Source organism: Meriones unguiculatus, chromosome 3 (assembly GCF_030254825.1).
Source record: "Meriones unguiculatus strain TT.TT164.6M chromosome 3, Bangor_MerUng_6.1, whole genome shotgun sequence".
NCBI classification, from domain to species: Eukaryota; Metazoa; Chordata; class Mammalia; order Rodentia; family Muridae; genus Meriones; species Meriones unguiculatus.
In genome coordinates this window covers 6,737,854-6,765,103 of record NC_083351.1, presented here as the reverse complement: position 1 = coordinate 6,765,103, position 27,250 = coordinate 6,737,854, and the positions used below count along the sequence as shown (strand labels likewise).

The 27,250-nt window shown below is 43.4% G+C and overlaps 1 protein-coding gene across 13 annotated transcripts in view; it reads right to left on the bottom strand.

The window, feature by feature from the left end:
• Positions 1-5,585: 5,585 nt before the first annotated feature.
• Positions 5,586-27,250, bottom strand: part of Kif1b (kinesin family member 1B) — a 138,151-nt gene continuing 116,486 nt past the window's right edge. For 7 of the 13 annotated variants that reach the window (XM_060379057.1, XM_060379062.1, XM_060379060.1 and 4 more), the window contains 12 exons: positions 24,836-24,862; positions 21,359-21,473; positions 19,791-19,924; positions 18,783-18,844; positions 17,434-17,579; positions 17,025-17,264; positions 15,177-15,248; positions 13,486-13,607; positions 11,454-11,603; positions 10,955-11,147; positions 10,660-10,778; positions 5,586-10,076 (listed from right to left, as the gene is read on the bottom strand). In XM_060379057.1, coding sequence (XP_060235040.1) covers positions 10,034-10,076; positions 10,660-10,778; positions 10,955-11,147; positions 11,454-11,603; positions 13,486-13,607; positions 15,177-15,248; positions 17,025-17,264; positions 17,434-17,579; positions 18,783-18,844; positions 19,791-19,924; positions 21,359-21,473; positions 24,836-24,862 — 1,423 coding nt within the window. In that variant the 3' untranslated portion in view covers positions 5,586-10,033. The remainder of the gene's footprint in view (positions 10,077-10,659; positions 10,779-10,954; positions 11,148-11,453; positions 11,604-13,485; positions 13,608-15,176; positions 15,249-17,024; positions 17,265-17,433; positions 17,580-18,782; positions 18,845-19,790; positions 19,925-21,358; positions 21,474-24,835; positions 24,863-27,250) is intronic. The other 6 variants (XM_021636171.2, XM_021636174.2, XM_021636176.2 and 3 more) reach the window with 1 other exon arrangement.

Sequence of the window (27,250 nt, the reverse complement as noted above, 5' to 3'; positions counted from 1 at the left end):
AGGAGCAGCAACACACGATCATACCTACTTCAAACTTGTGAAACTGGCTACATCTCTGTGTTAGAGGGTTTAGGCTGTATTGCCTTTCTCAGTGAGGAGGTTGGGAGAGCAGCCATTGTTACGAAGCCCTTCTCTTTTAAGAGAGCCGTGGTGACAGGCAAACCTTTCAACTTCACAGCAACTTCTTCCTCCTTCTGTGGGCTTACTTCCAACAGAAGATTGCCATCACATTTTGTTGCAGGAACAGATTGATTGCTCTAGTCTGAGATTTAACAGGGGAGGAATTATGCTGAGTCAATGTGACTAAACATCTGGACTTCCCCAAGTCACCACTGACTAGACTTTATGCACACATAGTTAGACATTCAATAGCTATCTTCTTAATTAACTGTTGTTAAACCCTTACTTGGATTGTCCAGCTTTATGTTAAGGTACTAAAGGAAATTATCACTGCTTCCCAGGATTGTTGGAAAACTAGAGTAGAGAGGCTTAGGAGACCAAGGTTGGTGACCCTGGGTCCCTGATCACACTGACAGGTGTACTTAAAGCTTAATTTACTTCAAAACCTTTTTGGCTTGGATCTTACATCAAGAAATGTCAGAAACACAGTACTTAGAGTGAGGCCAGCCTGTGCTGTAGAGAGACCTCTCCTCAAACAGTAAAGGGCTGGGAGTGTAGCTCTGTGGCAGAGCACTTGCCTAGCATGTACAAGGCCCTGGGTTCAAGCCCTATCACCTCAAAGACAAAACAAAAAGACAAACCAACAAAATCCACCAAAACCTTGTCCCTCAGAGCAGATCCTCCCAGGGTGGAGCTCCCTGTTTAACTTATGTAATAGGGTGTGTCAGCAATGACTTATTGGTACAGACTTGAACGGTTCAGCCCTGCCACCAGCCTTGCTGTGTAGTTCCTGTAATTTTAACTTGCGTGGCTAGAAGCAGGCTAGAGAGAAAGCATTTTGGAAACACAATCTCTCTCTCTCTGAGAACACTCTCACAGACACCCCGTCCTCAGATGACTGAGCCTGTGAAGTGCTCACAGGGGGTACTCAGGGTTCTGCAGGGACAAGGCGCTTCCAAAGGGAGACTGCAAAATCTTCCTGTCCCATTAAAAGTAGAATGTTAAGAAAAAAACCAGAAAACTGGGCTGGGGTGTAGCTTAGTTGGTAAAGTGTGAGGACCTAACTCCCCAGCAGGCATGGTGACTGTTGTCATCGCAGTGCAGGGGTGGTGGAGGCGGGTGCTCAGTCAGCTGAGCCTGTCTGTGAGCTCCAGGCTGGGGAGACCCTGTCTCAGGCAGGCAGGTAGAGAGAGATGTTAAAATGTACCTGACAAATGACGCAGAAGTGCATATATGCACTGAAATAAAGGTCAAAAAAAGTAAAGAGATAACAAGAATAACAGAAAATGTACAGTTCAGCGAGACTGCCTGCCTCTGCTGCTCTCAGGTTGGAGACAGGGCAGCGTAGACAAGACTGAAATGTAGGTGACCACCTTAGTGAAAACAAACTCAGTTATTCAGTTCAAACTGAAGTCCGGCAGAGTTGAAGGACGACGTGGCCTGATAGAGCACATAGTGATTTAATTCTTCCCTCCAGGATCCAGCACCCTCTTCCAGTCACACTGTTTCCTTTCTCCCCTTTGCAGCAAAAATCTCTGCAGGAATTGTCAGTAAAGCTGAGCCTGGTGGCACACACCTGACCTAAGGAAGCTGAGGCTGGAAGCTAAAGACTTGTAGGCCAGGCAGCTGGCTCATAGTTAAGAGCACTGGCTGCTCTTCCAGAGGGTCCTGGTTCCTTTCCCAGCACTGCATAAAGCCAGCCATGTTGGGGCGCTGGAAAGCGCATGCAAACACGCACACACACACACACACACACACACACGTAACCCCAGTACTTAGAAAGTAGATGAGGAAGTAAGGAGAGAGCTCTGTGGTTAAGAACACTTACTGCTCTTCCAGAGGACTTGCAAAGATCCTAGAACCCACAAATAAGCTCACAGTTCTAGTCCCGGGGGATCTGTTGCCCTTTTCTGGCTTTCTCAGGCACCAGGCTTGCACATGGTGCAAAAACCAACCAACCCCCGGCACCCTCCCTACACCTCTCCCAATCTATACTTTAACAGCATCCTCAAAGTTCTAGAAGTGAGGGCTGCCTGCGCACACAGGACATAAGAGTCTCTGCCTAGTATACACAGCCCTGGGGTTGGTCCCACACCTAATAGACTGGGCAAGGTAGGGCAGGGCTAAAGTCTTAGCATTTGGAAGGTGAAGGATCAGGAGTTCAAGGCCATCTTTAGCTCAGTAACAATCTCAAGGCCTACCTGGGCTGTAGGAGACCTTGTTTCAAAAACAAAACAAACAGCTGCTCCAAAATCTCAACACTTCAGCTACTGAGGTTCAGAGTTAGTCAGAACTATATTTGCCCCAAACCTAATTTGCATCCTCTAATATCAGTTTTATTAATAGTAACTGGGGCCAGCAGGATGGCTCAGTAGGTTAGGGCGCTTACTACCAAACTTGAAAACCTAGAATTTGATACCTATGAGAGGATGGACTCCTGCAAAGCATCCTCCTACCTCCACACAGATCCATTGCCTGTGAACATATACATGATAAACATAAAAAGACAATGATGATGTGGCCTCCATCTTTTTCTTCTCTCGGTTTATTTTGAACTGAATAGCAATGGTACCGTGTGGCTCCCTCAAGCCCCCATCTCCTGTTGCCCAAGCCTGTGGTCATTGCTCAGTCCTTGTTTTGGCTCATCAGCCTCACAGGATGTGGCAACTGAGCCCTTCCTCTTCAATACTTCCTTACTCTGGTGGCCAAGTGTCCCTTTAGAGACCTCCAAGGCCATTCTTCTTCCTCTTTGTGGGACCTTTATGTACTGAAGTCCTCCTCCTGACCTCTATGTATGAAGTGCTCAGAAGTTCAGCTCTCCTTGCCTGTCTGGAGCCTTCATGTCCACAAAGACTGTCTACCATCTTCAACACCCCAGGAAGCTGCAACACTGCTGTTTTGCTGAACCTACCCCGTGAACTCTCCTTTCTCCTTTGCAGCTCCATGCAGATTTTCAGCAAACATGTTCTTGTTTTGTGATTAAGATTTCACTATGTAACCCTAACAGGGCTTGAATTTGAAATCCTGTCTTAGCCTCCATAAATGCCAGGATTACAGCATGAACCATCACACCCAGCCTAATTTTATTAGAAAAAAATAAATTGCATTTATCTTTTATGTGTGTGGCCATGGGTGCCAGGGTGTGCATGTAGAGGTCAAGGGATAGCTCTTAGGAGTTAGTTCTCTTCTACCATGTGATAGAACCCACATCATCAGGCTTGGTGGCAAGTGCCTTTACTAGCGAGATCATCTTGACGGCCCAACACACTCAACTATAAATATGTTAGTTCCATCTTTAACACATACTGAGTCTGACCTTACCTCTGCATATCCTGCTTCTTCATCCATGCCAGAGTCTCTGGAATACAGCCTACTTCCTAGTCTTGCCTCTGTGAATCCCAGACTGTTTAGGAACATGTCATGGGCCTCTCAGGTGCTTTCACTAGCTTCCCATTTCACTCTAGCCCTATGTCACCATGTCCTAGCAGCTTCCTGGTAACTCCTAGCACTCTCCCCTTTATTGGCTTCACATTGGCAGCTCTGTCCAAAAGATTTGATTTCTTCGCTTGGCAACTTCCCTAACTGGAGGGTGTGTGTGTGGGGGGGGTGGTTACATGGCCTACCCATGTGATGCAGGACTCGCTTGAGTGCTATCTCCTAAAAGGGCCTGTCATACCTAGATACCTCCTGTCTAACCATCCCTCTCATCTTCCATTTAGCTTTGTTTCCTACATTCACTGTTAAAACATGGTTCTGGCCAGATCCCACAGCCTGAAGAGATCAGGCCAGGCCTCCTGAGAACAGACACTGTTGGTACTGTAACCTTACAGGAACCCATAATTTATGGTCCTAATAAGTACCTGACTCCTTTATACTCTATGCTAAACTAAATCATGTGGTGTTAAATTTTCTACCATCCCCTAAAGCTTGTGTCAAACACCCTCTTTGTTCTGGGGATTGCTCTAGGGATTTTCTCTAAAAGATTTTTCTCTGTACCCCTAGCATTCTTACCTTTCCCTCTCCTTATTCTTAATCTTGTTTGTGTTTTTGAGATAGTGTCTCTATGTAGTCCTGATTGTCCTGGAACTCACTCTGCAGACCAGGCTGGCCTTGAACTACCAACTACCTCTGCCTCCCAGGTGCTGGGATTAAAGGTGTATGCCACCATGCTCAGCTTTATTCTTTTTTATTTTTTATAATTTATTTTTATTGTATGTACATTGGTGCTTTGACTGCATGTATGTCTGTGTGAAGGTGTCAGGTCCCCTGGAACAGGAGTTACAGACAGTTGTAAGCTGCCATGTGGGTGCTGGGAATTGAACTGGGTCCTCTAGAAGAGCAGCCAGTGCTCTTAACCTCTGAGCCATCTCTCCAGACCCTTTATTCTTATTCTTAATAGAGCACCTCTCTAGGCTTTTAAGGACCCTTTCACATCTGCCTCACTTATGTGTGTGTACCCTCATAGCCCATTTTCTTTCTAACCATTTCTCTCCCACTTCCTAGCCTGATCTTGGTTTTGAGAGTCTCTTTCCTAATAAATCTCATATTTGAAGGGTAATTCTGTGTCAGCTTCCTTCTTGAACTGACCACCACATTGAATATTTAACATTTTCCACTTAGTGTTAAACATCTGAATAGCTCTCACTGCAGTGGAGGTGTATGTTTTCTTTCTGTGGTGGTGGAAACACTGCACTCAAAACAGCACACAAGGTGTTGGATGGGCACTCAAAAGAATACATCACTGTTTTTTGTTTTGTTTTGGTAGGGTAGGCTGGCCTGGAATTTGATATGCATGAACTCTTAATCCTTCCTGAAGGCTTAGATTACAGGTATGTGCCACCATACCTGGTTTATGGGTTGCTGGAGGCTTTGTGATTACTAAGTCAACAGTCTATTAACTGAGCTATATTCCCAGCCCTGGCCTGGGACTCGAATCCCCTGCCTTGGCCTCCCGAGTACTGAGATTACAGGTGTACATGCACGGCCACACCTGGTCACCTCATTGCTTTTGCCCAGGTACAGACTTCATGACCATGGTTCCTTGCCTGTGCTCTGCTTACAAGGGAAGCTCACAGCAAATTTCAAACTACTGCCTTCCCCACCCTTTCCCGGACCCCCAGTGTAACACACCTTATCGTGGGTAGGTCTACAAAGAGGGGCTTCTGGAGAATGCCCACATCTTTTAGACAAAGTAGTTGCTTACACACTCGACAGAAAACTCTTCTAAATAATTCTATCACATGTACTTCTCTAGTTATAGCAGAAAAAACAAACCTGTAGGTCACACCATGGTTTCTATTTTAGACAGGAATGATTATCAGGCATAGTAGCACACACCTTCAGGAGGAAGAAATAGGCAGACCTCTGTGAGTTTGAGGCCAGCCTCGTCTACAGAGTGAGTTCAAGGATGGCCAAGGCTACACAGAGAAACTCTGTCTCGGAAAAAAAACAAAAAACACAAGTCATTCGATGCACTGGTTGTACCTTTATTACTTTGCCTCGTTTACTAGCAGTTCTGTGATGCAAGGTTACCACACACAGTCAGATAATGTCTGCATTACACACTAAGGCTATACAGCAAAAGAATCAGGGTTAGTACAAATACGAGAACTGTATTTACATTTTGTATACTCAAGCTCCAAACATCAGATATTTACAAAATAAATCATGAAAATGAAATCCAAAATTAATAATGTACATTGTTGCTTGTGCTCAACTCCTTCACTGGGGAGAGATCAGTTTGCGAAGTCTTGGTTCAGAAAGGCCACTTATGCTTCATGGATTCTGTTATAGCATGGGGATGGTGACAGGAGACTTGACTCTCAACAGACAAGTACGTCGGAGCCACAAAGTCTGAGACAATGCTTGAACATGAGAAGGCTGGTGGATCCCTTAGGTGAACGGATGCCAGAATACACAGCATGAGAAAAAAATCAATTAAAGACATGACAACACAAAACATCCAGGATCTCACATGAGACCAACCTCTGCCTGTACTTTCTATCGGAGCAGCTCTCTACTGTGAGGCCTTCTGTCTGTCTGATTTGCAGTACTGGGGACTGAACCAAACATCACATATAATTGCCAAATGCTCTACCACTAAGCTACACCCCTAACCTCTGGCTGTGAGTTTTTAACACCAGTTCTGTATCAACTTTTAATCTCTTTCTTATGGTAGAAATTTTTTTAAATAATTAGGGGCTCTCTTGAGATATTTTTTGAGCTCAAATGCCTACTTCATAAATGGCCTTCTGAACAGTTAACAGCAACAATCTCTCAGCCGACAATCTCTGACTTGCTCCACAGTCCTGGTCTTACTCACTCGTGGCGGACCACTGGTCACAGTGGATGGCTGTGGTGCATGGCGCCAGAGTTTTACTCAAATGCATTCAGCAGACCTTCCAAGAGCAGCAACAGGATTATTCTTTTCTTCTCATAGAGCAAGTTAGAGATTACAATTTCAAAAAGAAACCCAAATGAAAAGTGAAGGACCCATGCCAAACAAACCACCCATCCCTGGGGGCTGTTCACAAGACCTCAGAGCACAGTGCCCAAGAGGGAAATGCTAGAGTCCCAACAGAAGCCACCCAGGGCAGAACCATTTCCTTTCAGTCCAATGTGCAACTCATCACAGCTGTATAAATATACAAATACCTACAAAGTTAAATATCCCTAAATTAGACAAGAAGCAGCAGGTAACAAAGTCTATGGTTTGAAATATGTGTCAGGAAAAGTTATCTGTCTTTAGACCCTGAAGACCTTTCACAGTCATCATTCATTTCTTCACCCAAACAAGATGAAAAAATTTTTGAAAAATTAACAGATATGTAGCTGAAGGGAAAAAACAAAAAACACAATAGTTTATTAATTGAGGAGCCTCAACAAATTTCTCACTTATGGATGGAGTCAGGGGCCTGCCTGGAAGCAGCCTGGCCTGTGCTCTTGCCTAACCTTGTACAGGGACTGCCTGGTCCCCGCACAGTCTGCACCTGAAAGCTGACTGACTCCCAGGATAGTCTCACAGAAGCAGGCAAGGCTGAGCACTGGTCAGGGGGATAGTTATGAGGCCATATTTGTATGGGAGAAAGGAGGATGAAGATGTAAAGGAAGGGGAGGATAAGGTTTTAAGTAGCACTCACTTTTCTGTACTTTGTGTGTTTTCATTCTAGGTTTATTTTTTGTTGTTGTTGTTCTTTAAAAGAGTGCTTTGAAAATTAAAAAAAAAAAAAAATTAAAAGGTAATTGTCCGTAAAAGGTAGTTGTCTTAACTTTCCTGCTACCATGGCAACAACAAAAATCGCACGAACAGGTCTTCCCATAAAACCCTTTCTTTTTCAGCACTTCAAAGCATAGCTGACCTTGTCAGGAAACAGAACATAAATCCCGTAAATGCTCAGCTTCTGGTCTGAGCATGGGCCCTACAGAAAGAGGGGCAGGGCAGGTAGAAGCACAGGTGCCCAAGGTCTAGCCCTACCTTCCCTGGTTTTCCTATCAAGGCCTCCTTAAGGGGCAGCTTATGAAGTCTTGTTTGGCTCATGTTAACATTTGATATTTGCAAAGCAAAGATTTTCTAAACCAGTTTTGTATGAGTTAAAAGAAAACACACCAGGCATGGTAGCACACGGCTTTAATCCCAGCACTCAAGAGGCAGAGGCAGGTGGATCTCTGTGAGTTCGAGGTCAGCCTGGTCTGCAAAGTGAGTCAAGGACAGCCAGGCCTTGTTACATAGAGAAAGCCTGTTTTGAAAAACCAAAAAAGAAAAAGAAAACACTCATTGCAGGGTATTGTGTATAGCACAATTTCACCCTCCCCCAGGCTTCACACCGCTCGTCACTGACATGGATCCTTACATCTACTTTGTAACAGCAGCGATATCAGCAATTCAATTTAAAAGCGATCTTTCACCTTCATTTCCCTGAAATTAGATTTAGTTCTGGTTCAGGAAGCTGTCTCCAAGCACAGACAGAACCTGCTGAATTTGAGTATACACCAGAAGGGCGTGTTGTGTCCATTAGACAACAGAGACTGCTAACTACATAAAAAATCTTCTATATATGTTTAGAAGAAAACTAACATTACAGTTAGTGCCTTATGCTTTAAAAAGGAGAGAAAGAAAGTTTTAAAAATCCACCAATGAGCTGATCTTTTAGATAAGAACAGTCTGGTTTCTGCCCTTTCTTTTCTCCATGGTCCACTTTTCCTTTTCTTTGCAAGGCAATTTTAACAAAGGAGCCAGGAGCCCTGTTCTTCAGAGGGAAGCCCTGCTGAGGTCAGAAGCAAGGGTCTGCATGATGCCTCCCTAGTGGCTGCTCTACAGTGGTGAGTGAGTTCTTGACCAGAGAGAAATCCATTCCTCCACTACCCTCAAGTGGCCAGAAACCTTCCCAGAGTGGAGGTGAGCAGATGCTTTCCTGGGTGCCTGAGTGATGGTAAAACAGGCTGATAAGAACGGCAGCATGAATGAGCTGCAAGTCACTGGCACAGCAACCGGAGTAACCAAAAACCAGGGGCGTTCTGTGCTCTCCTCAGTCCCTGGCAGGTAGAGAACAAGCATTATTTTCTATGATAACCTCTTGAACCCAGAGACCGAGTTAGTTAGAAGCCACAGAAACTAGTGGCAGTGAACTCTTCTTAACCACATGTGGATGGGGGACAGGGGAAATGGGGTTGTAGGATCCAATAGCAAACCACAGGACAGTTGGGTGCATTCTCTTTCTACCTTAAGAGGCTTCTGATTTGTCTGGAGTGGTGGTAGAAGCTGGTCAGTTCTAGCATACAGAAAGCAAAGCCTGCCATGTTTGCTTATTTTGAGACAAGTATTATTAGAAATGGCCACTGGGTTCAGATGGTGACTTTAAAGTTTATGCTGAAGCTACAATTCTTTGATCAAAGGGAGCTACAACAATCACAAGATGCACTCAGCACCTCTGAGCAACAATGATCCAGTTTCTCACCAGAAAGTCAAACACTCCCACACTCTCCCTTGTGGGAAATGTGTTCATGACATCACATAATTCCAAACAGTGGCACCAGCATCAGTAATGCTGAAAACAGAGTTAGAGAAACTCCTAGACAAATGCCTCCTTCCCAGTGAGGAGAAAAGTTTGCAGGATCCTGCTGTGAGGAGCTATAGTCAGTTGGCCTCTAACCATCACCCTCATCACCCACTGCCCAACCTACTGTGGCAGCTTGGGCCTTAAAGGGCCCAGCCGCAGCTGCTGTTCCAGGCCTATCACAAAGGCCCTTCTGTATCTTCCACTTCATACATCCATGCTCTAAGCCCTGATTTGGACAGAGAATATAAATCCATTTCTGAGCTTCCCACAGTGCTTTCCCTGAATGGGAATACAGGGATTAGCCACTAAAAAAAAAACAAACAAACAAAAAAAAAAAAGAGACAGAAGGAGGGAAAAGAGGTTTTTCTTTCAGGGCTGACAACAGCAGGTGTCGTCTCCCTTAGTCTCTAAGCCATCCAGGAAAAAGTAGTATTATCATAAACAGTGGGGGAAAAAAGAGAAAGAGAAAGAAAGTACCCTGAAACCAGAGATACACAGAACAGCCAGACGGTGACCAATGAAGGGGATCTGCCATCCAAAGGAAGCTGAAGTACGTGGGAAACTCATTTTGAGATTTGCTGGATCCCCTCAGGGTGTGTGTGAGTGTGAGTGTATACAAATGTGAGTAGTGATTTTCCCCCCTTCTGTTAGGCCACATGCTACAAGTCTTAGCACAAGAAAAAGAAGAGTACAGAACCATGGAGATGGGGAACAGGAGAACTAGAGGAGCGCTGGATGACAAGGGAAGTAGTTAAGCCACAGGATTACATACAAGAATAACCGTCAAGAATCACAAACAGAATGAGAGGTAACACTTTCTTTATCTGTCGAAGGTGAGCAAGGCTCAGGAGAATCACTTAATATTTCGGCTGGCTTGGGCATCTGCGAGAGAGCTTTGATCTATGAGAAAAATGGAAGGCAAGATTAGAAAACTGGGTGTAGGTCTCTTCACAGGTGATCCACAGGTCCAAATTTCTATGATCTTGAACAAATGGATAGACCAGTAGTTCTCAACTTGTGAGTTTCAACCCCTTTAAGGGTTGGACAACCTTTTCACAGGATCGCATATCAGATATTTACATTATGACTCAAACAAAGGGCTGAATTGTGGGAGTCCATTAAAGCATTTACAATCTTTCCTTTGCTCAGTACCCTGAACCCCACCTGCAGACCTCTTGAAAACTAAAAACAAAGGGGATTAAGTGGTGAAAATGTGACCAGTGTCCTATCATTGACGACACAGGTGATATCTTGCTAGAAGCAGGGGACTCATTCTCACCCTGTAACTTCATTGTACTTCAGCGGGGCATGGAGGCACATGCTTGTAATCCCAGCACTCTGGAGGCAGAGGCGGGTGGATCTCTGTGAATTTACGGCTAACCTAGTCTAGAAAGTGAGTTCTAGGACAGCCAGGATTGCTAAGAGAAAGGCTGTGTGTGGGGGTGGGAACTGTCTCAAAAAGCAAAATGAAACAATGTTTTACCTTATTGTGCCAGCCAGAAGTGGGTTAAAGGCATATAACCAGTCATTCATGTCTTTGTCATTGAGCGCTTGCAGAAGGACCCCACGGTGCTTTGTGCATACAGCAAAGGTATTAGGTGTCTGGAAAGAAACATTAAGTAAATGAGAAAGTTACTGTAGAGAATGAACAGCCAGGCCCATCTTGCCATATTCATAGGGTGCATAGCACTTCACACTGTAGGATCCATGCCACAGACCAGAGCTCCAAAAGGGAAGGATACAGGTAGCAACAGAAAGCAAAGTCAAAACAGACTGACCTTCACCATGGCCTGCTGGTCCTCACTGTACTCCACCTGTGCTGTAGACAGGTTAATGATGCCACGCTCTACTGGGTCTTTGTCACTGTTATAGATGAAGACGTAAGGGCGACGAACCACAACGAAATGTTTAGCCCAGTTACTGGAAAGTGGCTCCTTAAAATGCAGGTATCCCTTCTTAGACACCACTGAGCTAAAAGGACATTGCAAAAGAAGTCACTTTCTCCTAAAGTAAATGACAATAAGCTGAACCATCAATACATGCTTCCACTAGGCAAGCCCCCTGATGCAACAAGACAGGTAAATGATCTATCTGGCCTAGATTCTCATTGTCGTTTTCATTGGCCAAAGCAACACAGAAAAGGAGCAAATGCCGTGCAGGCTCAGGCCTGATGCACACAGCGAGCACAGTCAGTGCACTGCAGGCCGGAACGACCGTGCCTAGGAGAGCTGGAAATCTGCCCCCTCACACCTGGCAGGTCTGCATCACAGTACTCACCCTGCTCTAACTTCTTCAATGTCTGGAACAAGGTTGAGAAATTCATTTTTTCCTGCTCGGGCCAAATAGGGTGTCTCCACAGCTGGGACGATCTGAAACTGTTCAAATTCTTGGCAGGGACTAGAGGCGCGAGAGTTGGCTTCTGGGGTCCTTACAGAGGAAGAATGAGATAATAAGCATTTCAGTAAGGTCAAGGCATCTGTGGACACGACCTCACAGGACACAATGCCCCTGCCCTTAGCAAATACCCCTTAGCAAACATCAGCTAAGACAAGCTGGTGCTTCCCTTGGAAAAGGCACTGGGAGCCACTGGGTCACAGCCTCCCCTGCTGTCCTAAGAGCACCAGCATATGAACGCTACTCCCTCATGAGTTTCCGATCAGTGCCATGAGGCGCTGGTTCTCAGAGTGTGGCCCCTGACTGACAGCAGCAGCACTCTCTGGGACTGGCAGACTTCACAGTCAGAACCTCAGGGAGACTCTTGGCCACTGCACTGCAGCAAGTTTCCAAGGGCTTTTAACAAGTTCACCATCGAAGGGGACAGCAGAGAAAGCCAACAGTGAGAAAGAAGTGCCTAGACCTGGAGGAGGTTCCTAAGATGCAGGAGCAGAGCAGTGAGCTGGACCATTCCTTAGGTCTCTGTCCTGGCTGTCTTAGGGATCTCCTAGAACAGCTTAGCCTGAAGATTCTGCTTCTTTCTGCTTCTAAAATTTCATTTTGCAAACGTTACTGTTTCTTGTGTGTTACATATGGATAAGCTCACGTGTGCAGAAGCCAGAGGTTCACACTGGATGGCTTCCTGTCATTCTCCACTTAATCTTTAGAAGTTCTACCTTTTATTTAGTTCTTATTTTTTCTTTAGGAGTTTTATACTTGTTTTCAATGTGTTTTGATCATCTCTACCTCTCTACTTCCTCCAACTCCCTGACTCACCGATGTATGCCCCTTCCAACTTCATGTTTACAGTCCACTGGGTTCAATTAGCTCTGTCCACATTCACATAGGTGTGGGGCCATCTACTAGAGCATAGGCAACCTACTAGTGGCCACACCCCAAAGAAAAATGACTCTTTCCCAGTAGCCATCAGTTGCCAGTGGCTCCTCAGCTAGGAATGAGGCATTGTGAGCCTCACCCCTATCCATGGTAGAATTTTGACTGGCTTCATCTTATGCAGATCTCAGACAGGCAACCACAGCTACTGCAGAGTTCGTGAGTGCAACCACATCTAGAAGGAAGCATTTCAAAGCCCTCCTTCCCATCCCCCAGACAGGAAACTCAACTCTATAGACCAGGCTGGTCTCAAACTCAGGGATCTGCTTACATCTGCCTCCCAAGTGCTGGGATTAGAAGTGTGAGCCACCAATGCCTGGCTTAACCCCCCCCCCCCCCATTTCCTTCTGCTCCCTCTTCTGTGATGTTTGCTGAGCCTTAGGGATATCTTAAGACAGGATCTCTTACTGAATCTCTTAGCTAGACTAGTTGGCCAGCAAGCCCCCAGGGACCCCCTATCTCTGCCACCTCAGAACTGGGATTATAGGCTAGTTCTACTACAAATTCTCTTTGTTTTTGAGACAGGGTTTTTCTGTGTATCCCTGGCTGTCATTGAACTTGCTCTATAGACCACGCTGGCCTCGAACTCACAGAGATTCACCTGCGTCTGCCTCTGGCATTATAGGTATGTGCCACTGCTCCCAGCTGCAAATGCTTTTTACATGGGTCTGAACTCAGGTTCCCACGCTTGTAGAGCAAGCACTTTACCATCTGAGCCATCTCCCTGGTCCTCCATGCACTATCATTTCTAGAACTGTGATGCAGCTTACATTTGATTGGTGTGTTTTATTAGCTTTTCCTTTCTTAGTAGCATACATAACAATTTCATACAGTTAGAAATATCTTACTTTAATATTTAATGAAGAAAGTAGCCACATATTTTAGAGTGGTTCCTACTAGGATAGTGAAGCCTTGCTGAGAACAAGAACTACAGAAAAGCTGCCGTTTTCTTTGCTTATTTCTGCAAACTCTGAGTACTTACTTCTGATCCATGGAGTTGCTCCTTGAGTCCACCAGAGAGGGGCACGTGGAGGAAGGAGTGAGGGTCGAACTGCTGAAACTGGACACGGAGGGATCCCGTCCGATCGGAGAGATATCAGACAACTAAAACAAGGACATCGCCGATGAAATTCAGCAGCGAAACAATGCCCCTCAACAAGTAGCTAGACTGCTTGGCCAGCAGGCCCCTAGGACCCCGTCTCTGCCTCCTCAGCACTGGGATTACAGGAGTGTTCCGCTGCAAATGCTTTCTGCATGGAAGCTGGGGTCTTCACTCAGGCTTTCAGGCTTGCATGGCAACACTCTACCTCAGGCTCTGCTGTAAAGAGCAGCAGTAGTCGTCCAAGACAACTAGCACCTCATTTTCATAAAGACGATTCGGAGTCATTAAAGAGAACAACCCCTATAAACTATCATTACTGTTTGCAGACAATGCACCAGACCCTTGGTTCTCTCCCCAGAGTGTGGAGAAAAAGAAGGTGGGGCGGGAGAGAGAGGAGGGGAGAATGAGATACTTTTTGTGTTGCTTATTCTTCTGGCTATTTAAATAGCCTTATACACAGAAACATCAAGCACCTATGGCATACATGCATTGTTCTAAGCACATGGCAAAGTCCTGCTCTCATGGAGCATACACTATTTAATGAAGAAAGTAGACAGACTTTTAAAAAGTGTCACATGGTCAGGCACAGCATCCCATGCCTTTAATCTCAGTACTTGGAAAGCAGAGGCAAGCAGATCTCTGTGAGTTCAAGACAATTGTATAGTTCCAGAGCAGCCAGAGCTACATAGTTGGACCATGTCTCAAAAAAAAAAAAAAAAAAAAAAAAGGAAATAAATAAAATAAAAAGTTCACATAGTGGGTCCAGAAAGATGCCTCAGTGGTTTAGAACTGGCTACAGAAGACCTGGGTTTGATTCCCACCAAAACATAGTGGTTCACAACCATCTGTCACTTCAGTTCTAGGGCATCAATACCCTTTTCTGTCCTCCACAGGCACCGGCCACAAACATGGTGCATAGAGCTACATGCATACAAAACAACCATACATATAAAATGGAAACAATAAAAATGAAACAAAAAAAAACCCAGAAGTTTTAGGGAATCGCTAACTTGCTGTGGGTGCTGAAGGAAGCTCATCCCCAATAAGGCTGGAGCAAAACCCACAAGTGATGAGGGAGTCAAATGTGGACATGTCTAGAATGTGAAGTGTACAAAGACCCAGGCAAGCAACAGTTGGGAAGGCTGAAGGAAAAACCAAAGGGTCAGGCTGATCAAGGCTGAGAAGGACACACACGTATTCTCAAGCACTATCACTCTTTGTGAATGCACTAAGCTGGATGTTGCCAACAGCCTCACAATGTTTTTGTGTCACACAAAAGCATACCACTTCCTTACATCATAAGCTCTTATAAGGGACTCAAAAAAAAAAAAATCAAGATCTTTCCTGTGTGACAGGGACTATGCATCATAGAGGCGTCTGCCACCTTTCAGAAGTCAGTGTTCTGACAAAATCAAAAACATACCAGAGCATAATGTTAGACAGTTTCAAACACAATCTATATCCATGTTAGACCCTAAAAGCAGCAAAATCTGTGACAGGACATCTACACAACTGGGAAGGAATAGTCATTACCACAATGGTAAAAAGTAATGGCCTCAGGTACTGCTCACCTTACAGTCACTGATGCTGCCATGTACCTGGTTCAATTCTCGGTTGAAAGTGTGGGTAAGAAGCTGCAGGCACTAAAAATGAGAGAAAGAGAGTGTGTTAGTTGGCGCTGAACATAAAACTAAAGGGCTAAATGAACCCCTGTATACAAGGAGAACTAACAAATCTAGCTAGATCTCAGATGTTGCCTTAGAATGACTAACAATATGTTGAGGAAAGCTAGTGTGTATCTAGATAAGCCAATAAAAAAAAGCCAAATGGATTTCAACGAATACTCTTAACACAACCAAAGAAAATTACTACAAATGTCATAGCTTAGAAGAAGTGCCTCAGAGCTGAGTATGGTGGCCCATGACGGCACTGAGAAGCAAAGGCAGGTGTGTCTTTGGTCTACATAAGAAGTTTCAGGGCAGCAAGGGATACATAGCAGAGAGACCCTGTCTAAAAAAAAGGGAGGGGGGCAGGGCTGTAGAGATGGCTCAGCAGTTAAGCGCACTGGCTGCTCTTCCAGAAGACGAGGGTTTAGTTCCCAACACGCAACCATCTGTAACTCCACAGTGAATGAGGTACCTTTTTCTGACCTTTTTTATGAATCTAATACTTTTTTCTGCAGACACTAGGGACACACGTGGTAGTGCATATACATACATGTAAACAAAATGCTCATACACATTACTTATTAATAAACAAATCTTAAAAAAATGTTTAGGAAAATAACAGAACCAGGAATGGAAATATATTCCTCTAATTCCAGCACTCAGCAGACAGAGCTGGGAAAGTTGCCGCAAGTTCCAGGCCAGCCAAGGCAATACGGGAAGACCCTGTGTCAGAAAAATCCAAAAGAATGGACATTTCCTCTAATTCTCAATTCAATGAAGACATGGACATAGTGGTAGTGTTTGTTTAGTACACATTTAATTCCCCACACTGGGAAAACAAAAAGCAAAAGCATGAACACTTCTGGTTGGATACATTTTCCTAAACACACAAGAAGACCACTTGACTACTAAAACAGGACACACAAAAATCCCTCTTGGGGGCTGGAGAGATGGCTCAGAGGGTAAGAACACTTGCTGTTCTTCCAAAGGTCCTGAGTTCAATTCCCAGCAACCACATGGTGGCTCATAACCATCTATATAAGATCTGGTGCACAGGTAGAATGCTGTATAACTAATAAATAAATCTTAAAAAAAAATCCCTGTCAGTTTTCTATCTCCCCTGTTGCCAACTACAGGCAGTACACACCCAGGAGTCATCTTCAATAGCCTTTGTCTTCTCCCATCCATGCAGAACTCTCTCTTACCCTCTTTGGACAGGCCTCATCTTTTCTAATGGATCACTGTAACAAGGATCTCTCTCTTCCTCAGTCTCACAAAGCTATCTGTTTTATTTCTGCTAAAGAAAACCTTTGTCATTGTTGCTTAATTAATGTATTTTTTGCAGTACTGAAGGTCAAACTCAGGGCCTTGCACATGCTGGGCAAAAACACTCCACCACTGAGCTATACACCATTAGCCCTACTAAAGAATGTTGAACAAATACCATTTCAAATATTTACGTCATTCCCAGGACCTACTTTTTCTCCCATCCCTCTACCACATGAGCTCTCTAAGCTACTCCATGCCTCCTAAAACGTGCTTTATGCCAGTTCACAACACATCTATAAGACACACCACCATGGTGTGGTTGTAACCCAGTCTTAAGCTTAGAGGCAAGAACTGATCCTTATCTTTCTATATTCAGTGTTTGTGTCAGGGTCTTCAAAGAAAACTGCTGAAGATGAAGAACAGAGAGACCACCTCAGAGCCCTGGTGGTAGGGACTCTAGGCCAAAAAGGAGGGATTCCCCACCTTTGTAGCCAGTTCCTTCTCTCTATCTACCAGGCTTTCAATGTCTGCGGAGTCATAGCCACTGCTCTCGCTGGGTGTGACGGCGCTTTCAAAGGTGGTGGTTGAGATCTGAGAAGAGATGCTGGTCGAGGTACTAAGGGTCCCACTGCTGAGGCTGGGGGACAGTGAGTCACTCAGAGACTTGGGTATGCTGTCACCAAGCCTCTCACGAAGCAGCAAGAAGTGGCGAGTTTTCTCCACCTAAGGATATGAACATCATTATCTAAGTTCATTAAGTGTTCCAATACGCAAATTATGCTTTCATCATCACAGAAAACCAATACACTGAGAAGTCATGGAGAGAAGGCAGGAATAGGACTGTGTGGTTGCTATCCTAAGTCCTTGATGTGGCCCAGTCTGTCCTTGATACCTCATGCAGCAGCTCCAGCTTCTCCAGCTCCCACTGGTGCTCCAGGATGAGGCTGTCTCCTCGAGGCCGCCAGCCTGCTAGGTTCTCCTCTCCCCGCACATATGCCACAGAGGTGTCCAAGACTTTTCTCCTCCGCCTCTGCATGCCTAAGAGGAAACATGGTTTTTTGTTTTCAATCTCCCAGAGAAAAGTCAAATTCCAATTTATGTCAAAACAAATTGCACAAAACTCTTACACATTTTTATGTTAAACTAAATTTTTCCCTAAAATCAATGAGATTTTATTTATTAATAAAATTAATGCTGGGAATGGTGTCACACATCTTCAATTCTAGCACTGAAGGGACAGAAGCAGGTAATCTCTGCAAGTGTGAGGCTAGCATGGTCTACACACTGAGTTCCATGCCAGTCAGGACTACACAAAGAGACCCTATGTTAAAAAATGGAAAGCCAGGCAGCGGTGGCACATGCCTGTAACCCCAGCACTTGGGAGGTAGAAGGCAGATTTCTGAGCTTGAAACCAGCCTGGTCCATTCCAAAGTGAGTGCCAGGACAACCAGGGCTACACAGGAAAACCCTGTCTCTAAAAACAAAAAGGCAGACAGACAGACAGATATTCAGACAAAGAGAGAGAGAAAGAACAAGACAGAGTGAGAGAAAGAGAGAGAGAGAGAAAGAGAGAGAGAGAGAAAGAGAATCCGTAGCATTCTCCTAAACTGGATGCTGGGCTCAGACCTAGGGCTTATGCAAACTAAATAAATACTTTACCATTATTAACCTGTATCTCAACCCTAAACATGAATTTCTGATAATCTTCCAGGTGAACTGATTTTGTTGCTCACAAACGATCTTTGTTAAGGCAGTGTGGCAAGCAGTGTGAGGGCTTCTGAATCGCGGTGCTGCAGAACCTGTGGTCCTAGCATCTGGAAGGGCTGCTGTAAGTTGCAGGCCTGAACAAAGCCCTGTCTCAAGAAGAGCTTTCTAAAGCCTTCTCCTTGCTACTGTTCCGAGACAGGGTTTCTCTGTGTAACAGAGCCCTGGTTGTCCTGAAACTTGTTGGTCTTGAACTCAAAAAGAACAGCCTGCCTCTGCCTCCTGAGTGCTAGGATTAAGCGTGCACACCCCCTCCCCAAAGTTATTCTCTCAACAAGTTTGTATCTCATAGCACAGTGTGCCTTGTTGGACACCATGTTCATAATCACATTAGAATAACATCATAAGTCAAATAACGTATCTCACCACCACAAAACCGGTTTTTAAAATACTAAAAAAGACTTTCTAGCCCCAACATGAATGAGACTCCAATTTTTCAGTCTTACTCTTGAAGCATTTGGTGTGGGAATAGCTTACCTGGACTACCAGTGTCTGCCATTTTGCATAAGCTCAGTTCATAAATTCCAGTAACTCGGTTGCTATTTGAAAAGAAAGTAGAACAACTGCTGAGTTTCTTATAGCACAAAAATAGGAAAGACCTAGATTGTTTACTTAAGAAAGAGTGTGTATTCTCAACAGGCTACAATTCCATACTTAGATACACAGCCTTTCCATTTTTGTTTATTTACTCTGTGTGTGTGTGTGTGTGTGTGTGTGTGTGTGTGTGTGTAAGGACAGCTTAGAGAAGCCGGTTTTCTTCTGCCATCATGTGGGTTCTGGGACTCAGGCTTGATGGCAGGCGCCTTTACCTCTGAGCCATCTTTCTGTTCTAAGACACTGCTTATTTTTATCATTAACTGTTGTTTGTTTGTTTACTTGTCTTTTCTTAGGAGAAGCTTATTTTCAGCTTAATATTTTGACCACTGTTAAATCATATTTATTTAATACGATGAATAGAATAGGATAAACTAGAAAATTTGCAAGATTAAAAACTTTTCTGGACATAAAATGAAGTGCTCAATAACAAATTCTGGGCACTGTTCACAAGAAAGGACACTCAACCTTTCATTGCTTTATAGTAATTCCTATTTTACTCATTAACCTGGGTGGTGATATTCAAGTATACATGCTATATATTCTCAAATGTGTATTTTCGTGTGCCTTAAATATGTACAATAACTCTTACAAAGAAGAAAATCTTAATAACAATCCATTAAAAACATGAGTAGTAGTGAAAATTAGTTCTACAAACTTGTTTTGGAAGTATTTACAATATAACCCTTTCCTTCATCAACTCATGCTTTCATCAATATTGTATCAAGCACCACCATGCTAGTCTTCGCCTCCCAGGTGCCAGTTATAAACCAAAATGGTTTATGAGACAGTAAACTAACTTGCATCAGAAGTGGGGTTACCTAAGGGCTGCTGTTTCTTTCTGTTGGACTGGGCAAAGAACTGGGAACTAAACTTGTTTCAAAAACTTACGAGTCTGGTGACTTTGAGTAGCCACTACCAAAGAGGCTTCGCAGAGAACGCGGAGGTGAGATCTTGGCATCTCGGGAATAGAAGACCATGCACACATCCTTGGTGATGACGGCTGGCTGGATACAATGGTCCAACTGCAAACAGACAAAACATGGTGCTGAAAGATTCAGGAAGAGCATAGTAGCTGGTTCCAGCTGTGGAGATAAAAAGGTTTCTGCTTCACCAATGATTTAAAAAACCACTCAACAGATAGTAATGAAAAGTCAGGAGCATTCATGATGAACACACTTATTTTCCTTTGAGGGAAAATGCTATCATTATACACTATTTAAAAATGAAGAAGCCAGGTGAGGTGGCACCTGCCTGTAATCCCAGTACTCAGGAGGGCAGAGGCAGGTGGATCTCTGTGAGTTCAATGCCAGCCTGGTCTACAAAGTAAGTCCAGGACAGCCTTCAAGAAGAGGAGGAGGCTTCAAGAAGAGGAAGAGGAGGAGGAGGAAGCAGAAGAAGCAGCAGAAGCCAGGTGTGGTAGCACATGCTTTTAATCCCAGAACTCAGAAGGCAGAGGCAGGCAGATGTCTGAGGCCAGTCTCAGAAAACTTTATTTCTCTGTCTTAAGAAACAAAACAAAAGCCAGGCGCAGTGACACACTCCTGTGATCCCAGCACTCCGGGAGGCAGAGACAGGCAGATCTCTGTGAGTCTGAGGGCAGCCTGGTCTACAAAGTGAGTTGCAAGACAGCCAAGGCTACAAAGAGAAACCCTGTCTTGGAAAAAACAAAACAAACAAACAAACAGCCCCAACAAACTAAAATAAAACAATAACAACAATAAAAGAATATAGGAGAAGAAGAAAGTGACACACACAGAGCTTATCTAAGGACACAGGGGCAATAAGTGACAGAATTAGAATCAGTCTCAGATCAGTTATGGTGGTACATGCCTGAAATCCAAGAACCTGGGAAATAGAAACGGGAGCAACAAGTCATCCTTAGGTACACAGTAAGTTTGAGACAAATCTTAGATACATGAGACTCAAAAAATAAAAATTTAAAAAATATAAACAAACAAACAGAGGAAAAAAAAAAAAAAACAACAGAGGAACTCAGGTTTGTTCCAAGACCTGGAACTACTGGTCCTTGTTACGACCACGAAAGCATGGTATGAAACTGTCTTAACTGGTAATTGGGTTCCTGAAGTTGTGCTCATTTGACAAAACAGAACTCTGGAACAGAATGTAAAACAATCATAACAGGTAGCAGAGTAAAATCAAATAAACAGGGGCTGGAGAGATGGTTCAGAGGTTAAAAGCTCTGACTGTTCTTCCACAGGTCCTGAGTTCAATTCCCAGCAACCACATGGTGACGCATAACCATCTATAATGATATCTGGTTCCCTCTTCTGGCATGTAGGCAGAACAACGTACATACACTAAATAAATAATTTTAAAAAATCAAACAATTCAAGAATATGGAGGAGGAAAGGATGAAAAAAACAAGTTGAATTTTTGCTGATAGCTTCCTGTCATTGCCTATTTCTCAGGGCCTGCTAAAGTTATGGGTCCCTTACCTCCAGATAAGCTGATAAGGTCATGTAGATCTTTTCTCCATAGGGTGTCACTCGGTTCAGAAGAAGGGAGTTATGTAGGGAGCTGTCCCATACGGCCTCAAAACGGTAGAAGGTCCTGAGGTCAGAAAGACATATGTCAACCAAAAGTAGCTAATGTTATGGTAGCAGAGAGACTACTAGTGGCAGGGATCATAAGGAATCCTATGCCAATCAGAACTCTGACAACAGAGGAAGCTTTATGCCTTAGAGGAAGAGGCAGGTGTCCAGCCACTTGCCCCATCCGTCATTTAGGGTTACTTGGTTTGTGTGCCTCATCACTGCTTTCTGATTGTTTTTGCCTGCTAACATGAAATCAGTGATAGCACATGGCTGGAGTCCCAACACTCAGGCAGAGTTAGGAGGACTGCTCAAGTTTGAGATGTTTGGTCTAAATACCAAGTTCCAGACTGGCCAGGCTACACCACAAAACTTTCTCAAACAAAACCAGCCCCACCAAAAACATAAACTATGAGAGCATTCAAAAGGATTAAGAAGAATGTGGACAGAATCTGGAAAAAAAAAGTTTAAAAGAGCTATCCTGGTTTTTGTTTTGTTTTGTTTTGTTATTTTAATAATGAGAAAAGAAGGGCTCAGCCAGGTGTGGTGGGGCACACTAACCCCAGCCCTGGGGGGGCAGAGGCAGGTGATCTCTGAGTTCGAGGCCAGCTACAGAGTGAGTCCAGGACATCCAGGGCTGTTACACAGAGAAATTCTGTCTCAAACAAAACAAAATAAAACAAGTAAGGACTCAGTGACAGTAAGCTTCTGCCCTCACATCCCAAGATCTAAACTGCACAGCTGCTCTGCTGACTCTTAAATGCTCAAAGGCAGGAACTGGCAGACATGAATTCTGAACGCTTGGATGAATACACATGAGCTGATCTATTAACAGTGGAGAATGATTTTACAACACTAGAGGTAGTATTCATTCCTTCTGAACAGATCTGAAAATCAACCTTACAGTTAAGAAATAATCATAAACTGAATTTAGCAGACTGGTTCAAGTTCTTCAAGTATTAGTTTTTCCTACTGGCAAAACATGACAGGCAGGTGACACTGGTGGGGCTACAGATCAATTCCAAGCTCAGCACCATTTTCTTTCTTAAAGCTAGGACACCTTATGGGGAAATCCTCTTGTAACCCAATCCCCTGCACAATACTGTCTCTCAGGCAGAACAGAGCCCACCCAGCTCACACAGAAAGAGTGTTTACCCTATTCCCTGCCAATCACATTCTTCCTTACACCTTTCCAAATGGTGACCCCACTAGCTCTGCTTTTCTAGATTTCCAATGACAATCAACAGGCACATCCCAAGCATCCTCCAGAGAACATGAGCAGAGAAAACTTTCTCAAAGTGAATTCCCTGACCACACCTCATCTTTCCAGGCCCTCCTTCTAGAGCTGGTCTTACTCTGTTCTTTTCTAGAACGTGATTATTTTCCACTGTCAAGGTTTTAAGGCATGAGCTGTGGGACAACAAAGTTCTCTACACAGACTCAGAAGGCATACAGATAGCAACAATTAATAAGATAGCCAGCCATCAAGTGACCCAAAGGGCAAAAAAAGTGCCAGACAAGGGAAGCCTTTTTCATGGCTTAGAGATTCAAGAGAAAACCTTCACACATCCAAAATCCTATTTAAAGTAAAATCTTTATTTCACTTTGGGTTAAAAAATTCTAATAATGGAAAATGACATTCATACAGACCAGGCTAGCCTCAAACTCAGAGATCTGACTGCCTCTGCCTCCTCAGTGTTATACTTAAAAGCATGGCAACACTAACTTCTTACATTATGATTACATTTCATGCTGTGTGTGTGAGAGAGAGACAGAGACAGACCAATAGACAGACAGAGACAGAGAGACGGGGGTGGGGGGTGAGAGAACTATTGTCCAGCCAATGACTCACCCTGTTGAGTTCACTGGGAGATTCTATGTGAACTGATATCCAGACTAAGATATAAACATTATATTCATACATCTGCCAAGTAACAGTTTGGACTACGTTTCATGTACTGTTGACACATAGTCTAAGAATGGAGTTGCGTAAGGAAAATTCTGAGTACGTGTGAGAAAACTCCAAGAAAACAAGACAAGAGTCTTGTGACCTCAGTTTCTTCAAAGCATGGAACTGTTCTTGGAATGTGTTTTTGTGCCCCTCACGGGTGTAGCAGATGGGGGTGATTTACTTCAGATTATTCATCACAGCTAGCTACTGTTATTTCTTTATATGCCTCTATGGAAAAACATGTTTTTGCCACATGTAGCTTGTCCTTGTGATTTACTCATGTTGATTGATCATGATTACTCATTTACACTTTACTCATGTTGATTGTTCTTAACGCTCAGAGTACAAATTGTCTGATGCTCTGAATAAAGTTGGCTATCGCATGAGATTTTAATCCACCTCATTTTTAGGCTGCATTCTCCCGAGTTCCACCACCTTTAAAGTGGTAAACAATATCTCATCATTTTCTTCAGTTTTCTTTCCTAAATCAAGTAAGAGAAATAGGAAAACACTTTACTGCCAGGAATTTTTCTATTCCAAAAGGACTTTTTTCCATTCCAACATATTTTAGCTCCAAAAAGAAAAACATATTAAGACATACAGATAAAAAATGTTTAAAAATAGACAAGGCCAGATTTAGTGGCATATGCCTTTAACCCTGACACTTGAGAAACAGAGGCAGGAGGATCTCTGTGAGTTCAAGGCCAGCCTATTTCATAGAGTGAGACTCTGTCTTAAAAAATAATAAAATAATAAACAAACTAACATTTCTTCTTACAGAGTCACCTACCCAACTAGCCATTTTGTTCTCTTTGTGATAGGCACAGAACAAAAAAAAGAAAATAAGTGGGATCTGTGAGGCAGCAAACCTTTCAAGCTTTTGAGAGATGGAGTGGAGGAAGGGAAAGGAAAGAGGGAATGTCAGAGAACAAAGGCTGCGATTTCATATGAAATGTAAAACATTCTATTTTAGAATATAGAAGAGGACAACTTAAAGTGTTTAAAATTAGTAAATGGCACTGAGCATGGTGGCGCATGCTAGTACTCCCAGCACTCAGGGAGGCAGAGGCAGGTGGATCTCTGTGAGTTTGAGGCCAGCCTGGCCTACAAATCGAGTCAGGTCAGCCAAGGCTACACAGAGAAACTCTGTCTTCTCTCAAAAAATACCCCCCAAAATAGTAAATAAAATGAGAAAATAATTTAGAGCACCAATTCATTAGAGAAGGTACACAAGAAACTGCATACACATCAGAACCCAAAGCACCAGAGGCAGTCTTTGGTTGCAAATAAGATCTTGCTCTGTTCTAGGTACAGTTTAGGTTTACCAAGGGAATAAACCACTGAATTAAAATAGCAACCAAAGCAACATAAGACATCAAGCATTCTGGTAAACTAGAATCTCTATGTGCAAAAAAGCAAACAGAAAGTACCTAGGAATATCCTTATCAAGAAAGAGCCTGCAAAAACAGAAAAGGCTTTCGTTAGTCCAGCAACCAAAAGACAGAGAAGGGAAAACACAAATATATATGGAGAAATAGAAACACACAGAGAAAGTATTTTTTTTAAAAAGGCAAAATAATGCTAACAAGCAAACTGAATTCCAGCAGACAAGCATCGAACAGAAAACTCTGGGACACATTCTGATAAGGGACTTACAGTGACATGGATTCTTCTCCCAAGACTTTCATTAAGAAAATGGATGGAATACAAGAGGGTATAGAGAGCAGCTCTATTAATGACACCCCCAGGGGGACTTAGTAGCAGATACAGTAAGAAACTGCTGTTGAGCTAACAGAAAACCAAGACAATTGGTTAAGGGAAGTGCAGGTGTAGAAAGAAAGGGACTCAGGATCTTGTCAGTTACTCTCCACTGTCAATGTGTTAGAACAGCCCTCCCAGACACATATCTGGTGCAACCAATGTGCAGATCTATACATTCATTTCAACACTAGCCCTTAGATAACCACGAGCCCTTTTAGTCAAAATCACTTAGTGACACACCATATTAACCTATGAGACTGCAATGGTGAAACTGTGTCAACTTGCCAGCACCCAGGATCATCTCAAAGGCAAATCTGTAGGTGTGTGTGGGAGGGCTTGTCAGGGCTAAGTGAACTGAGGTGGGATGAGCCTCCCTAAATGAGAGCTGTGCCATGCCATGGGTTGGGGCTCCAGACTGAGTACAAAGAAGAAAGGGAGCTGAACACCATTGTTCATCATACTCTCTTTGACAGCAGATGGGTGTGATCAGCCACCTCAGGCTCCTGCTGCATAACCATGACTGACTATATTCTTGAACTGTAATAATCCTTCTTTTGCCAGGTACTTTGTTATACTTGTCAAGGGTCACTACTACAGCTCTCCATCCACAAATGTAAATATTCCAAACTAGAGAGGTGTCTCATATGCCTAAATATTAGCTTCAAAAAGCTGAGTTGCTTGCTTAAGTGTTAGTAGTATATGTCTGTCCTTAAACATTTTAAAAATGTGTATGTGTGTTTTCCTGCATGAATGTAAGCGTACCACATGTGTGCTTGGTGTCAGGGTTGTTCAGAATAGGGTACTGGAATTGGAGCTACAGCTTTGAGCTGCCAGGTGGGTCTGGGCCCTTATGAAGAACAACCCGTGCTTTTAACTGCTGAACATCCCTCCAGTCCTCTTAAATCTTTTTAACCAGCTGTGTTTTTTAAAATTTATTTATTTTTACTTTATGTGCATTGGTGTTTTGTCTGCATATATGTCTGTGTGAGGGTGTCAGATCCTGGAGTTGCAGACAGCTGTGAGCTGCCATGTGGGTGCTGGGAATTGAACCCAAGTCCTCTGGAACAGCAGTCAGTGCTCTTAACAGCTGGGCCATCTCTCCAGCCTCACCAGCTGTGTTTATTATTGTAATCATTTAGAGTTAATTAAACATTAGGACTATCAATCAAATAAAAAGGTAAAAATAACTTTCTGTGAAGATCAATTTAAATGCTTTTTCCTAATGCTAAAATTCTGAGTTATTTAAATAAGCTATTATTTTTTTTTCCCCAAGACAGGGTTTCTCTGTGTAGCCTTGGCTATCCTGGACTTGCTTTTAGACCAGGCTGGCCTCACAGAGATTGGCCTGCCTCTGCTTCTCTGAGTGCTGGGATTTTGGTGTGCTCCACTGAGCTCACCTTATAGCTGTCAAATTTAAGTGAATTTTTCTTTTAAATTGAGACAGGCTTTTACTCTGTGGCCCACAAAAGCCTCCTACTTTTAATCCTCTAATCTTCCTCCTCTCAGCTTCTAGTTCTTGTCCCACCAACTAGAAACCACATGAGTATGGTTTTTACAAGAAAGACAATCAGAATTTCAACAAATGACCCCAAAGTTAAAGAAAATACTTTATCTCACAGCAAGAGCATGGTAAATAAATGTGTACACACAAAGCTTGTCAAAAGCCATTCTGTTGAAGAAGCTCAGTAGACATGTGGGCCTTCTGGAAGGGGATCTGGTATTTTGCATGGTATTTTACCATGATGCATCCTAGAATTGCTTCCAACCTCTGACAACCCTGTCATTTGTGCACTGCTGCATCTCTCTAAAATCTGATATGGTTGTGAACTTGTGAACCGTCACTTTCTGGGTATTTACTCACTCTGTTTGAACAAACTTCCTATGGGATCTTTATGAAGATGTGCTGCTGTTCAGATAAATTCATTCCCAATTATGGAATTCCTAATTTGATTCAAACAATTTTAACAGTTAAATTGTTTTAGAATTTCTAAAACAACTTTAGAATGTATATGGCTGCAATAAATACCTTTGTGGAATTCCAGGTGCCTCACTAGAAGACAGGCTTAAGAAAGATTTGTGGCCTC